Source organism: Medicago truncatula, chromosome 3 (assembly GCF_003473485.1).
Source record: "Medicago truncatula cultivar Jemalong A17 chromosome 3, MtrunA17r5.0-ANR, whole genome shotgun sequence".
Lineage (NCBI taxonomy): Eukaryota > Viridiplantae > Streptophyta > Magnoliopsida > Fabales > Fabaceae > Medicago > Medicago truncatula.
Genome location: NC_053044.1, coordinates 28,611,873 through 28,628,123, shown reverse-complemented (window position 1 = coordinate 28,628,123; position 16,251 = coordinate 28,611,873). Strand labels below are relative to the sequence as shown.

The following is a 16,251-nucleotide window of genomic DNA, read 5'->3' as shown; positions in this document are numbered from 1 at the left end:
AATACTTATGATTAATATACTTTTAATTTTAAGAATATTATAACAACATAGATTGAATTTGAAAAATTTATATAAACCCTCCATAACCCCCTAAAACTCTCCCGCAATATAATTTTTGAGTTCCTCAAATGAGGGAGATTTTTTATTATGAGTAAAAATTAATCTCCAAAGCGCTCTCCTCTCAATATCTTCTATTTCTTCCACTTACTTCTTTCTTTTTTCCAAAACCCTCCCCTCCAAACTCCCAAACAAAACATAAGAAAAAAGACAACCAAAAAAGTATTCATTTTTCATTTATTTCTTTTTGACTGACCAAGACCTGAAAAACATTAAAATTAAAATTAGAGAAACGACTCAAAGTCATTACCTAAAAAACACAAAATCAACAAAAAGAGGCGACCCAAAAAAAGTAAACTCAATTTTTTAAATTTTTTCCTTCATACAGAAAACGACGCAACCCATCGCTATATTTAGAATTTAATTTAATTTAATTCATTAATAGAAACCAAATAAATTTCATACACCGAAAAATAGAAAAGAAATAAAAACACAATTTCCGAAAAAGAATCATGAATTTCCCAAATGAAATGAAAACAGTATCGCGGGAAAACGAAATCAACGCGCCCATGTTTTCCCGCTTAACACACCAACTACAAATCCCTCAATCTTCTTCACCATTTCCAATCTCAATCTCATTCTTTTTCTTCTTTCATCTTTCTTCATTTTTCTTCAATTCTTTGTTATTTTTCTTCTTAGTTTCTTTCACCAACAATGCCTTCAATTGCATCTTCCAAACGCAGATTCAGATCTCCCGCCACACCCATCCCGACCACCACCACTTCTCCTCCCACCCGCAAATCCCCCCGCCGTTGCATCTCAGCAACTCCAAATTCAGTCTCATCCGTTGTTGTTCGTCAAATCATCACCGATGAAAATCAAATCGAATCGATCCAACCTGCATCACTTAAATCCAAATGGAATCCCAAAGGTAAAGTCAGTGAGTCAATTAACTAATTATTTATGTTTTTTTTTTAATTAATTAATTTATTTATTAATTTTAGTTGCTTTAATTGCTATGATGTGGAAATTGTAGATGGTGAGCAAATGAGGATTGTGAAGGAGGTGTTGCATTTGTCTACAGCACCGTCTACGATGGTGTGTCGTGAGGAAGAGCAAAATGTGGTGTTGGGGTTTTGTAAAGGGTGTGTTGAGCATGAAAAAGCTGGGAGTCTTTATATATGTGGCTGTCCTGGTACTGGGAAATCGTTGTCGATGGAGAAAGTGAAAGTGAATTTACTCAATTGGGCTGCAGAGGTATATCTATATCTATATCTAGACTTATTTATTTGTGTATATTGAAATTAATTGAATGATTGAAATGGCGATGTAGATTTGCCGAATAATTTAGTACCATGATTGATATAAATATAATTAACAGGCTGTATAGTGTTGTAGATTTAAAGGATATTTACTGCATGTGTAAATTAGTATTAATCAGTTTTACACTTGTATTCAATACTAATGTGCAAATCAGTTTTACACTTGTATTATTTCGATAGATGATCGTTTTAAAATTTGTAATTTGATTGACATGCTTATTAAAGCTTGTAGGGTGTGTTAAGTTTACTGATTGACGGCATTGATGTTGATAGTTATACTCTAGTGAAAATGTTTTGAAGGATTTTACAGATGTTTAGTGTATGTATAAATCAATGTTAATTACGATTACACTTACATCCAATAACTATCCTGAGTTTTGATACATCAACCCTCTTTTGTAATTGCATTTTAAAATTGGTGTAATGGTTTTAAAAGAATGGAGGACTCGTTGAATGTTAAGAGTAAAATTGATTTACATTTACCATTAATTTGATTGGCATGCTTATTGAAGTATGTGGGTTGTGTTAAGTTGATTGATCGATGCATTGATGTTGATGGTTATTCTCTAGTGAAAGTGTTTTTGTTTAATTAGACTATGATTGATTTGTATAGTTACATACCAATACTATGATTGATGCACTCATGTTGATCCTTTTAATGAGGCCCTTGATTAATCATAGAGAACGAATGTGATATGTTATGCTTGTTCATAATATGTAATTTGATGATCTCGTGTAACTGGAAGAAGAACACACTTTTAGTAGATCACTTAAATTGAAATGCTCACTCACTGTATTTTGATTTTTGTTTCTTCCATTAACACATTTTCATTTGCAGGGAGGTTTTCCGCTGCCCGATGTTTTATCTGTAAATTGTACATCGCTGTCAAATACATCTGATATTTTCACAAAGGTAATAGTAATGTCTAAGCACATTTTATTAAAGTTAACAACACTTAGTTGACTAGGTTCTAAAATAAACCTTACTTAGTTGACTAACCCACTGAATGTTATGGCAGATACTTGGGTTACACAAAACCCTGGGAAAAAAGGGTTCAGGAACACCCTTACAGCAACTTCAGAACTTGTATTCTCATAAATCGCCTACATTGAACATGATGTAAGAAACATATTCTTGCCCTAGATTTGATTTGTACATATATCTTTGTCAGCCACATATGATTGTGCATTACTGCTTGTTTATGTAATTTGTATGCTTACAAAGAGTAATATGTCACTATTGTAACAGATTGATAGTAGCAGATGAATTAGATTATCTAATTACCAAAGACAGAGCTGTGCTCCATGATCTTTTCATGCTTACCACTTTTCCATTTTCCAGATGTATACTTATAGGTAAATTTAATGTAAAAATTAAAATGTTGTTTCTATCCTTGCTGTACCCTTGACTGTAATACAGTTTGAGCTGTTGATGATCATGAATTATTGTGCTTGTTTATACAGGTGTAGCAAATGCAATTGATCTAGCCGATCGATTTCTTCCAAGGCTTACTGCATTAAATTGTGAGTAATTCAAGTCAGTCTACATAAAGAATTTCAATTTCATTTTCAACTCATTAAGGACTGTGTCTCAAATGACCTTATAAAATGAAGCTGTCCTCTACTTGTGCACATCATTGGACCTTGCTCTAATTACTCCGTTTATCCGTTTCAGGCAAGCCTACTGTTGTAACTTTTCGGGCATACACTAAAGATCAGATCCTTAAGATTATTCAAGAAAGGCTAAATGTAAGATTGTTGTTATATGGTTGTGCCACTTTAGCTTGATATATTGCTACTGTGAGAATATCATGGCCTATTAAAAAATATCATTGCCACTCATTGACAGCAATTATGAGTTATAATGAGTTGTAATGTAGGTCATGAACTAAAAGTAATATTTCTGCTTTGAGTATTTTTATTAATAGCTATTTTGTCTCACCATCAGGAACTTCCTTACATCGTCTTCCAACATCAAGCATTGGAACTATGTGCCAGGGTAAGTACAATAACACTGTCCAGATACGTTTATTTTTGCTTATTTTGTAAAGTTTAACATTCATTAAATTCCAAAGTAATCTTGTCTAATTAACAATGCACATTGCAGAAAGTTGCTGCAGCTTCTGGAGATATGCGAAATGCTCTTTGTATATGCAGGTCTGTCATTCTTTAGTCATTATTGATTTTTATGTCCATTACAAATCAGTGCATATTTACATTCAGTCTATTGCATATAGATTGAGTGCTTAAACTTGACATCTTGTTTTCAAAATCCTGGTTCCTGGTTCAAAAGAGGCCTTGAATTATTTGATTAATTGAAAGAGATCTTTATTATGTGCATAACTTGTCCATAATTTTTTCTTTTATTGTGTTCCAATTGCAAGTTGCAATATTTGAATTTGGACCTATAACATATCAGGTGTCTTGCATTTGGAGATTTTAAAAAAATATTTGATTTAGCAAAATCTAAGAAATGAATATTTTTGTATATTTTTTCAGGAGTGCAATAGAGATGCTAGAAGCAGAAATTAGAGATTCTGCTTGCAATTTGAATGCTTTGGAAGAGAAATCATCCTCAGAACAAAATCTTCCTACAGCACCGGATTATGTTAAAAAACAAGAACTTGATATGGTAAATGCTCAATGATTAGTTTCTAGTTTGCTATAGTTACTCTAACTCCCATGGATGGATTTACATTAATGCCAAAATGACAACAGTTCAAGGATGAGTACAATTTTGCATTTATCATGCATCTCATTTGACTTTAATAAGCTGGAATGTATTTCCTTAACTTTAGAGGTCCAAGATCCTAACCATAAGTTTTGTGGGTTGTATCTCCTTTACTTTCTCTTGCACACCTTGTGCTTAGTTTGAGCTTTAATATATACTGGCTTATTCAAAAAAACTTTAGTGGTCTAATTTTAGAAGAATTTAATGAAATTTATTGAAGTAGATGCAGAACTTTCAGCATGAAATATATATTACTGGTTGTCATAAAAGGTATATAGGCAACTTATAGTTACACAATAGCATTCTGCATAATTAATGTTATAGGTTCAATTAACTATTTTACTTCAGCAGTTTGCAATCAATTGATTGTTACACGATTACTAAACAAGTAGAGTTCGTATGTAATCCTCTCCCTTTTGTAGCCTAAGATCCTCAAAATTGATTGCAGGTAAGGATTGATCATATGGCTCTTGCATTGTCCAAAACATATAGATCACCAGTTGTGGATACCATACAATCTCTGCCACATCATCAACAAATTATACTCTGCTCCTCGATGAAACGTTTCCGTGGAGCCAAGAAAGACTCAATCCTTGGCGAGTTATATAAATCTTATGCGGAGATATGCAAATCATCACTAATTCCCCCTGCTGGAATCATGGAATTTTCAAACATGTGCAGAGTGTTAAATGACCAGGTATCTGTCATGAATTTCTTGATATAGTTTTTGCCACTAAATAATTTTTATATTAGAGTGCTTTCTTGAGGCAAAGTGGTGATCAGTAATATAATGATATACATAAATTATTACTGCAGGGCCTTATTAAACTAGGACAATCCAGAGATGATAAATTGAGAAGAGTGACACCAAAACTAGATGAAGGTGATATTACTTTTGCGTTGCAGGTAATTTTTCATTCCCTTGAGCCACTGTATCATTTGATTTTTATACTACCTTAGATTATTGTGCTTGTATTGGTAGTTACTCATAAGTTTTGACGCCTGAATGAATTTCATTGCAGGGAATCCGCTTTTTTCGAAATTGTCTTCAGTGATCCTGCTTATTGGTTCTGGCAACATTTTCAGAAGCAAGAGATGTTAGAGGAATTTTATTTATTTTTTCTAGAACAAAAATATAGCAATTGATGTAAACATGAATTATATCTTTGATTTCACATTAATAAAGTGATTATAGTTTTCTTGACACAATAATGATTCTTTCCTTTAAAACAAAAAAAAGGCATTATTGGAATTCCCTAAAAATATATTAGCCAAATGCAATATCAACATCATTATCTACGGAGTATAAATTTCTAAAAACTGTGGTATAAACAACATTTGAAGTTAAAGTAATATCTTTAACAGTATTTTAAACCTTCAATTTTTTAGGCTAAATAGGCCTGAAAAACGCCAAACCTTTTGGTCTACCTTCTATGTCATAGATATCCTCCATTCATTTACGGGTTTTATGTTTTATCTAGATATCCTCCCTTCATTTAAGAACATATAAATAGTAAATTAACATTGGAAAAAATAAACATTATTTGAATTCTCTAGATAAAAACAGCGGTCAAATGCAATATAAACATCATTGTTTATATTGCATTATTGAATAATGGATGGGGCAGGATTTAAAAGAGTACTATAAGACTACAATACTAATACCATTCAAAAGCCAATCAAAAGTTATCATTGGAGTCATTTTATTTAACGCGTCGATTTTGTCACACTTCATGCAAATTGAATCAACTCTCTCTTTCTCAACCTTCCAATCAATCCAAAGAAACTTCAACTCTCTCACATCTATCACAACCAATATATGAACCTATATCTAACACAAAGTAAATAATTTCAGAAGAAAAATACCAGATAAATTTAAAAGGACTTTCAGAGAGAAAATCGTGAGCACATAATGAACCATTAGAAGTTGCATTGTATACAAAAATCTTACTGGTAATCAAATACCGTAAAGAAAATAAAAAACCTTTCCATCTTTTCTGAAAAATAAACATCAATTTTTAGTAAATTTCACACAAAAAACAAAATTAAGAAGATGAAGATAAGAGTTCAATCACCATAGCTTTGTGGCTACAATGCTCACCAAGATACCTATCCAGATTAAGAGCAAAACGATATGCAATAGACCTTACAACATCTGATAACTATAGTATACTAAATAAAGTAGTCAATGGTACACTAATATTCCCTTTGATAAATCATTGTACACAATATATCTCTTAAGTGCAACGTGGATGCGTCCTTTTCAGTACATTTAAATGTCGCTGGTTATGGTATGTGTATCCGAGACGATCGCTGGATTTTGTGAAAGCAAGAACGACGTGGTGAAGTCCCGTGTGTGTGTTGGATATAGGTGAAGCTTTGGGTCTGTCACAAGCTATCCAGTGGGTTCATGATCTACAACTCCCAAAGTCGATTTCGAGTTGGATGCCAAGAGGGTTGTAGACTATTTCAACACCGGTAATAATGATATCTCAGAATTTGGAGTCATTATTGATGATTGTAGGAAGCGGTGTAATTCTTATTTTGGAAACTCTAAGGTAGAGTTTTGTAAGAGACAAGCGAATGAAGTCGCTCATAATTTAGCCCGAGAGGCTACATTCTTAGCTAGTCCCCATGATTTTAATGGTGTACCTTCTTGTATTTGGCATTTGATATCTAATGAAAAGCTATAAGCTATTTCCTTTAAAAAAAAATTAAGGATGATTGAGAATATTGTGTGTGATATATGCTATTGGAATGAGAGGCAAAAATGGAGGGCAAAATAGTCATTTTAAGCAATTATCCTGGAATACACTTTAATGGAACATGTTGAGTAATAATGTATAAAATGGAATTTCTGTATTATAAGCTCCATATAAAGGCTCATTGCAAAACATTTAGAATGCCAGCTCTAATACCTTACTAATCAAGAAAGGTTTCAAAGCAATTTGTAGGATTTCCTTCTTTTGAAATCAATAATTAAGATATTTGTAAACCTGAAATCTACAATGACAAGAACAATTTAACAAAGCTGGTTAAATACACATGACCCTTTTTAAGATTAATGTTAAGGTTGTAACATTTTTCTCATATCAATAACGTAGATGAGATTAGAGTCTAAGACAGCTACTTTTGCTGCTCATAGCAACAATGACTGTTAACATTTTATGAAATGTCTTTTTTGACTAATTATGAAGTGTATGTTTAATCTTTTTTGGACGATTCATGAAACGTATGTTTCAATCTGAAATGCTAAAGGGTTAATAATATAATCCGAATAGATTGAAAGGGCTTTATTGAATGCATTACAATATATGAAGGTTGAAGCAAAATATGAGGTTTTTTCCAAGTGTATATTCAATTCCTCTTGTTTCGGAACTAAGAAATCAATATACACCTATATATCGAGCATCAAAGGATTCTGCCTGAAGTGAAATCGAATTTATTAGAAAACTGGAATAGCATCAAGAATCAGAAGCATTTTTATATAATGAATCAAAGGGAGCACCACATCACATCCGAAACAAATTTATAGTCCCACATCGCTAACACTATAACCAATTCAATTGTTTATGTAACTAAAGCTATTGGCATATAAATGAATATGAGATAGCTTTGTCATGTCATAAGATTAATTTGACATGAATTAAAACTTTTCATATTTTTTATTTTAAATTTATTCACAAAATTTGAAAGTCATAGATTTTTTAATTTTTAATTTTATCAAAGGAAACTAATTTGGACATGAGAAAATTGACTCATTTGTGATACTAAATATTTCTCACTTCTTAATCTCATTCATCAAATGATGAAGTTTTAATTTGAATATCATTCAAATACATCAACCACAAAATATGTAAATAAGTTTAAGATAAGTTAAAAAGTGTATAAAACTCGATACAATAAGATAACCTCAAATTTGGTTTACAATCAAAATTACATGACAAAATAACCAAATGCAACACAAATATGAAATAAGCTTAATATAGATAAAAAAAGTGCATAAAATCTAGACTTAATTACACTTTTGATCATCGTATTTTGACCTACTCACGAAATTGATCACGCCCTTTTAAAATAGAATAAAATTGTCCTTCAATTATTATTTTTGTTGCATTTTTCGTCATACCCCCCATTTTATCCTTCAAAAATGCAGATGTGTTAGAATTTTAACTGATGTGGCCAATAGAACACCTATGTAGCATTTAATCTGATTTAAATAAATAAAACCACTTATTGTTTTTTTTTTATTTGAATTTTATTTCCAAGCTCAAATTTATATGAAGAAAAAAAAAAGAAAAAAGAGGAATTAGAAAGTTAGGCACGTGAGCTTCTTCTCTAATATCTTGTTTTGGAAAAGCTTGCAGCAACAATATCATCATATGGATTAATCAATCATCAACAACTGCTAACGCATCATCAGTCCATCATCAACAACACTATCGATTTCATTAACAACGGTAACAAAGGAGAAAACTTGATCCAACATAAATCCATTGTCAACAACACTATCAATTTCTTTAACAACACCATCATCAACAATAGTAACAACTTGCAACAACATCAATCCATTAAACTATTGAACAACCAAATCTTCTCCTTTTTATATTCAAATCTGGCCCCATAACAACAATACTCAGTAGCTCAATTTTTTCAAAAAGGAGAAAAATCGCAGTCGTTTTACCCTTACAGCAGAAACATGTTTGAATTCACTGAACTCAACTCGCTGGAAAACGCAGTGGAGCCGGAGTTGCTCGTCGGCAGCCAGAAACGATCATAATTTTTCCAACATCCCATGACTATTGGTTCACCTCTTAGAAATCAAGAGGAGCTACACCTTTAGGTTTATATTTAGTTTTGATAAATGAACAATATATGAGCACAAATCTGGATTCACCTTCATCCTTCATTTTCAAAACCTAATAATCACAGTCAATCTTGCAAAATTCATAAACATTCTTGAATATGTTAATTACAGATTTGGGTTGATTAGGATTGAGAAGGGTGGAGCTTCCAAGGTTCATTGAGAATTGAAAGGGAAGGGAGAGAGATGATGACGAGAGAGAGGTGTGGGGAAAGAGAGAGAAGAAAGTTTGTGTTGATTTGGGAGATTAATGTTAGAAGGAGGAAAAAAGGGAAGGAGAAGAGAACGAGGAGGGAAAATCGATGGTGGAGCGTGGAGAAAAAAAAAAGAAAGGAATTGAAGATTGAAAGAATTGAAAAGGATTTGGGAATTAGGGTTCAATTGTTCTTGTGAAAAATTCAATTTCTTTTACTTTTAAATTTTTAAATGTTAAAATGATTTTCCTAATTTTAAGAAAGTTGATTTGATGACATGTTAATATGATTTTCCATGTTGGAATTGCCACCTAAGTGCTTTTTTGGACAGCTCATCAAAAAATGCGATACATCAGCGTTTTTGGAGTAAAATGGGGGTAAGGACTAAAACTGCAAAAAAAAATGATAATTGAAAGGACAGTTTTGTTCTGTTTTAAAAGGGCAGAACTAATTTCGTGAGTAAGCTAAAACACGAAGACCAAAAGTATAATCAAGCTTAAAATCTAATAACAATTAGATAGATAACCACAACTAAAGTTCAGATTCAAAATTACATGACAAAAAAACTAAATGTAACAGCAAACAAAGGGTGTATTGGATTAGGATTTTAAAGGACAATTTTTGTTTAAAAAAGTCTTGAGGATTTTAAAAGACTTTGGAGGATTTGGATGATTTTAAAAGACTATTAAGGATTTCAATGGATTTAATTCATAAGATTTTAAAGGATTTGAAATGATTTTATGGATTTCAAGAGATTTAAACAGATTTTATGAATTTTAAGAAACATTTGAAAAAAAAAAAATATCATAACACACTCTCTTTCACAAAATCTCAATAATTTTTTATTTATTTATTTTACTTTATTTTTTACGGAAGAGCTAGAGAGAGAAGGAAGGAGAGAGAGAGAGAGAGAGAGAGAGAGAGAGAGAGAGAGAGAGAGAGGAGAAGGAAGGGGGGAGAGAGAGAGAGGAAGAGAGAGAGAGGGGGAGAGAGAGAGAGAAGAGGAAAAGAGAGAGTAAGAGATAAGGGAGGAGAGAGAGGTAGAGATAGTAAAATCTTAAAAGAAAAAACAATCCTAAGGAATCTCATGTTTTCATGAAATACTTTTTCATGCCAAAATTTCACTAGAAAATCCCACAAAATCCATCAAAATCTGATTTATTAAACAATCCTTTCAAATTTGAATGATTTTGAATACCGCTAGATTTTTTGTAAGTGATTAAAAGTCTTGATTGAATACCACAAGACTTTTTTTAAATGACAAAGAATCTTGATTGAATAACACAAGACTTTTTTTAAAATGGAAAGAGTTTTGATTGAATACCACAAAAAATTTTCATGATAAAAAAATTTTTTAAAATCTCTTAGAATCATGATCCAATAAACCCCCTAAATCTCAAATGAAATGCCAATAATTAACTTTCACTCTCCTTTAATAGGTTCAATCTTCACACACACACACACCATCTTTGTTGGCTTGTTGATAGAACCTTCACCCCTTTAAAGTTATCAAATATGGAGACTTATTCCACGTTATAGCTTCTCCACTATGCATCCTATATCCAAATGCTTATTTTAAGTTACCAGAAGGAAAAAAAAAAAGTATTTTAAAACCTCTTACTAATACATATCACTAATAGTTTAGAAACTACCGAGTCTTATAATCTACAACTTCAAGCAAGACACCATTGAGAATGAGTTTCGATAGTACTCATCATGCAAAACCCTCCTATTTATATAAGAGTATCAGCGTGCCAATTGAAAGCCATATTGCCAATTGAAACTGCCTATGGAAGTAGAACGTTTTGCTTCTAATATTCCAATTTCATTCTTAATCACTTGTAACATATTTACTATTGATACTGCTAATTGAATAATATCAATATGATTTTATTGTGAATGAGAGGACAAAATCGGAGCGAGGTGACAAAAAATGGAAGTCAAAATAGTCATTTTATACGATTAGGGTTGGAAACAAGGTTTGCACACTATTCTCCATTTTATAATAAATGATGATAATATTATACTTTTCTTAAAAAAAAAATAGATATTATACTTCATTTGGTGAATAAGTAGAGGTGAGGTGTCATCAATTGTTGGAAGTTATACAATGTTAATTGAGGTTACACTAGCTTAGGACCGGCCCTAACAACATAATGTAAAATCTTTTAACGACTCTATCCCATTTGTAGGGTCGTTCTATTTTATATCGCGTATTATTTATATTTAAATTGTCTCCATGAGCATACAAGTACTCATGAGGAAGATACTCATAAAGAATTCATACTCAATGCATATAGATTAACAAAATATATTGTAATGGTACAATAGATTGCCCCCACTTATTAACAAATTATCAAGGTATCTATTATTCGATATGAAACTCTTTAACACACTCTCTCACGACCATCATTATTGGGGTTGGTTCCTGGACATAAATGATGGGTGGTCCGATAACGGTAACTTGATAGCATGTGACCCAATGAATCTTGGTAAAGCTCTGATACCATGTTGAAAATTTGGAGTCTAACTCATCCTTACTAAATCGGTTTGTAAGGCAAGGAGTGTCTCTTTTTATAAACTCTTATCAAGAGCCATATATATGCAATGTGAGATTAAATCCACCCTCTCAAAGTCAACCCAAGACAAACCAATACGAGACAACACAAATGTCACAATCAGACGACTCAGACGATGAAATTTCCAACTAGAAGCTTCACCAAACGCACTTCTCAAAAGCCAAACCGGCGATGAATTCTAGTTTCAATGATGGAGAAAAACAAATTGGCAATTCAGTCGAACACTTCAATCATAATCATTCGTCATCATTGTGAATTGAGCACAACCAATTATTATTATTTGTATGAACACGAAAATAGCAAATCAATTCAAGAATGCTCAAAAAACCAAAAGCATATCGTTGGCCCCTCAAAGTTGAAACATTATTCAATGATGACCACTTAATGCATGGCACTTGGAAAGTGACCAAGATATTTTCTCACTTCTTACATGTTACCGAAATATCCTCAACTCATGTATCAAAATACTAGGATTTTTGTTAATAACTTGGCTGAGAATAAGGTCAAGATCGATGTCAAGGTCTTTTGGTCATTAAATGGAAAAACCATATCTTGTTAGCAAAATGGAACAAATAATAGCTAACCATTAGATAGTGAGATTGAGATTAGAAAAGAGCTATCAAAGGCTTTTTGATTTGGTTGGAAGAGAAAGAGTAACCAATAGATGAAGAGATAAGGTGATTGAATTAATTGGCGTGGCAGTGATATCAACTTTTTCTTTATGTCTTTTGTCCCATGAAAATATAGTAATTAGTATAATTGTGTGTATATGTGTCGACCACATGTTAATTGGAACTGTAATAATCTCTTTTTTGCTCAACATTTTCCTTCTAACATGTTTGGATTTATTAGCACATGTTTATGTTTATGGACACTCACTTTTGGATTAACCCCTTTTATGGACTCAACTGAAACAGGTAAAATTTTCACATATACGTATTGTGCATATGAAGAAAAGCAAATGGAAATATCAAACATGATCCTGTTCTAACAATTCTTAATTACTATGACCAATCAAATTCAAGTAACACTGTTCAACCTTAATTGAAGTTTATGGGACGAAATATTGGGTGACAAAAAATCAACACTAGAATACATGATAATGTTGCGCTATGTGAGTGAAAATAGTGGAGAAGATATGATTATAAATGAAGGCAAAATTAACAGATGTTTGCAAATATAAATCAACGGTTATATATTATACAACTCTTTGGACCAAAGAAAAATAATAATATTGAGATTAATCTTTAAACACATATCAATTGCTCACAAGCACCTCAAATTACCGAAAATACATCCATCAATAGTTAATTATCGTTCATCACCGACTCTTTAAATTGGTTAAACCAATTTAAAAAGTGATTAATGGTAGTTAACTACCATTTATAGTGTTTTTTTGAGGTGTCTGAGAGCAATTGCTAGGTGTCTAAAAAACAATTTTCTAATAATTTTCTTTTTTAAAATCCAAAGATGCAACTCACTTCTGATGATTCATTTTCTACTTTGGCCTACAAAATCAAAAGGACGCACACAATATCGACCAGTGTCCTTTTATAAGTACACGAGCTATCAGTGTTGATATTTAAGGTTATATACTTGGAAATCATGCCAAATCAGTTCGAATTATAAATCCAAATTATCCCAAAACTGCGAAAAAACTTGTACATTGTTGGGTTTGGTACAATTCAGATTATATAATTCAAACTAATCAAATACATGATTTTTCTGTGACCCACATCGCACCGAAAATTTATGTCGTCCACCATACACATAACCTTTTATAAATTGACGTGTTAAGTTCATTTGAAAACCACACCGTAGAAAAATGAACACTTATACATTAGATATAAACACAAAACTAGTTGCAGTTTACTACAATGTGGGACAACATTGATGTCACGCTGTTTGACTTGAAGGATCGGTTGAACCACGTTAATGGTCAGTCTCAACTATAAAGACACAAAAAGATTGGACAATGTTGTAATTGTTTTGTTGAAATTGTAATATTCAATGTATGTTGTTGTTGGCTCATCTAGTTTCCTTCTACACGCAAGTCACTATTATCTACTAATGTATGTTTCCATGATGTAAGCAGACCGATGTGGCTAATTTGTAGATACCACTTAGTATGTGTTTGGTACATAGTTTGCATTCAAGAATCACGTTGAAACACATTTTTCAATGCAAATTTTAAAGCAAAAACTGAATTCTACATATTGTAGCTTCTATGCAAACGGCGTTTTCTTCAATTCCACCGCTACAACAAACACAGTATTAACAAACTTATTTAAGTGTCTAATTTGATTGGTTGAATAAATTTCCCACCGATTTTTAAAGGTACTGTATATCGGGGTATGAATTTGCTTTCTCTATATAGACCATTGTACGGCAGCAAGCACTCTAATTCACTGCCCCTATATACAACTTAAGGGAAAAATATCATACATAATGCTATTGTTTTTGGTCCTTTTGATAAACATTACTGCATTTAAGTTGTTTGCTTCATAATTATGAGAACTAAGAAAAATTAGTGAATTTATATTTTGATGCTTAAAAAATTAATACTATAAATTAAAATAATACATTTGAGGTCTAAACAAATTTTTAAGGCTTAATGCAAACTGTTATACTTGCAAAGCCCACTACTTCTTCATGTTTATCACTCTTAAATTCATTATAATCCACTTTACATTTACGAAAATAATGCACTATAAGATGATTTTAAACATTGTGTTCAGCTCATGATCACTTTTAAAATTTGTATGGTTCCAACCTTTAAAAAAAAGCACATTCTTAAGCAAAATGTGCAGCTCTCATTGACACTATAAGAACAGAAAAGAAAGACCAAAACAACAAATTATTGGCTGTAGTTATGATATTATTCTTCACACTTCCATCTGTTTCATCTCAACTACTATAGACTTGAATAAGGCCACATAGACACTATATTTAACGATAACGTATAACTTACGCATTGACCAAAATGACCATGCTTTGAGATAGAACATAATTTTTGGTCCCTTAGTTTGAATCTTGGATAATTACGTAACAGCTTTTATAGGTGGAAGAGGGAAAATTAGTTAAAACACACACCACACTTGACCACACTAGTGAGGTTATATAGTGCTAGTATGCGACCGTACCAACTTTAATTTTCCAAAATAGAAATATTAAAAGTATATATAATCCAGAGTGATGATACATGTACCACCCCATATGACAATACACCCTTTACACCCACACAAAACTCTGACACGTGGTAACCTGGACCCCACACAAATAGAAGATAAAGTGTGGTTGTGAGATGAACTTACAAAAATATCCCTAATACATAAGGTGTACAATGGGGTGTAGGAATAAAGGGTGTTCATGTAACATTTTCCTATAATCTATACGTTGGTTCATATTAAATATAAATAAATTGAACTCAGGTAGTTAATGAATTCTAGTTGAAGAAAATTTGTTGATAAGAATTCAAATTCGATTCCTGACTAAAGCATTATTTGACGTGTCTTTACTTGTCTTTCGGCCAAAGTTTCGATATCATATCAATACTATATAGTTGAAAATATAACACTATAAAGTTGAAAATGTATCCATATCATATTAAAGTAAATTTGTCTTTTTCATATCTACTCTTGTTTTGTTAACGAATATCAAGTGTGGAGACAAGCTACGTATAGCCATCGTATTTGACTATTCATTGAAGATGGAACTATAGTCTATAAGCCAAGTCACTTATATTAGACAAGCATGACCAAAGAACCACCACCTCTCATAGATTTCAGTTCTTCTCAAGCACTTATTGGATAGAAATTGGTGATGTCATGGAAAAATGTGTTGGATCGTGAGGGGAGTTCAGGGAATGTCGGTATCTAAATTTGAGCAACCACCTAAATGAGAGAGACACCACACTCTTATCCAAAATCTTAAGACAATCGAAAATATAACTCCCACATTAAAAATGATAAGCACTAAAAAGAGTTTATATAGAGTTTAGTGACTAAATTTGAGAAAGAGTGATTGGTTAATATTTTTTTAGGCTTGAAACAAACTTATAAGCTTTGTCTCACAAAAATATAGTTTTTCTTAAGTATGGATCCAAACCTCAATTCAGAAGAAAAACTACTTGTGTTTGGTAGCTTCATGTTAGCTATTGATAAAAGATCTCAAAAAAAATCTACCCATGAAAGTTTTATGCACATATATTAATATTTTTTTTGTGGAGAGTTTTTCGGTACTCTGAAATTTTGTACGTAAAATTAATTTAAAATTTAAATTTATTAAAAAAATAAAAGATTATAAAAAAAATTACATTGATATGTATAATATTTGTTCGGATCTCATTATGTGAGGATATATAATCTAATAGTAAAGTCAAAAAAGAAAGGATATGTACAATATTTTAGGTATGAAGGGCAATATAACTCTGACGTAATAGAAGTTTTGATGCATGGTTTTTTCTTTTTCTGGTAAAAAAGTTTCGTCCATGGTTATGCATGCT

The 16,251-nt window shown here is 31.8% G+C and overlaps 1 protein-coding gene across 1 annotated transcript; it reads left to right on the top strand.

The window, feature by feature from the left end:
- The first annotated feature begins 609 nt into the window (after positions 1-609).
- LOC25490848 (cell division control protein 6 homolog B) lies at positions 610-5,319 on the top strand. Its single transcript, XM_013604750.3, has 13 exons — positions 610-988; positions 1,094-1,314; positions 2,218-2,292; positions 2,399-2,499; positions 2,629-2,735; positions 2,844-2,903; positions 3,055-3,128; positions 3,328-3,378; positions 3,487-3,536; positions 3,879-4,011; positions 4,559-4,807; positions 4,927-5,016; positions 5,133-5,319. The coding sequence occupies exons 1-13, from the start codon at positions 772-774 to the stop codon at positions 5,163-5,165; spliced, it is 1,461 nt and encodes a 486-aa protein (XP_013460204.1). The 5' UTR covers positions 610-771; the 3' UTR covers positions 5,166-5,319.
- The last annotated feature ends 10,932 nt before the right edge of the window (positions 5,320-16,251 follow it).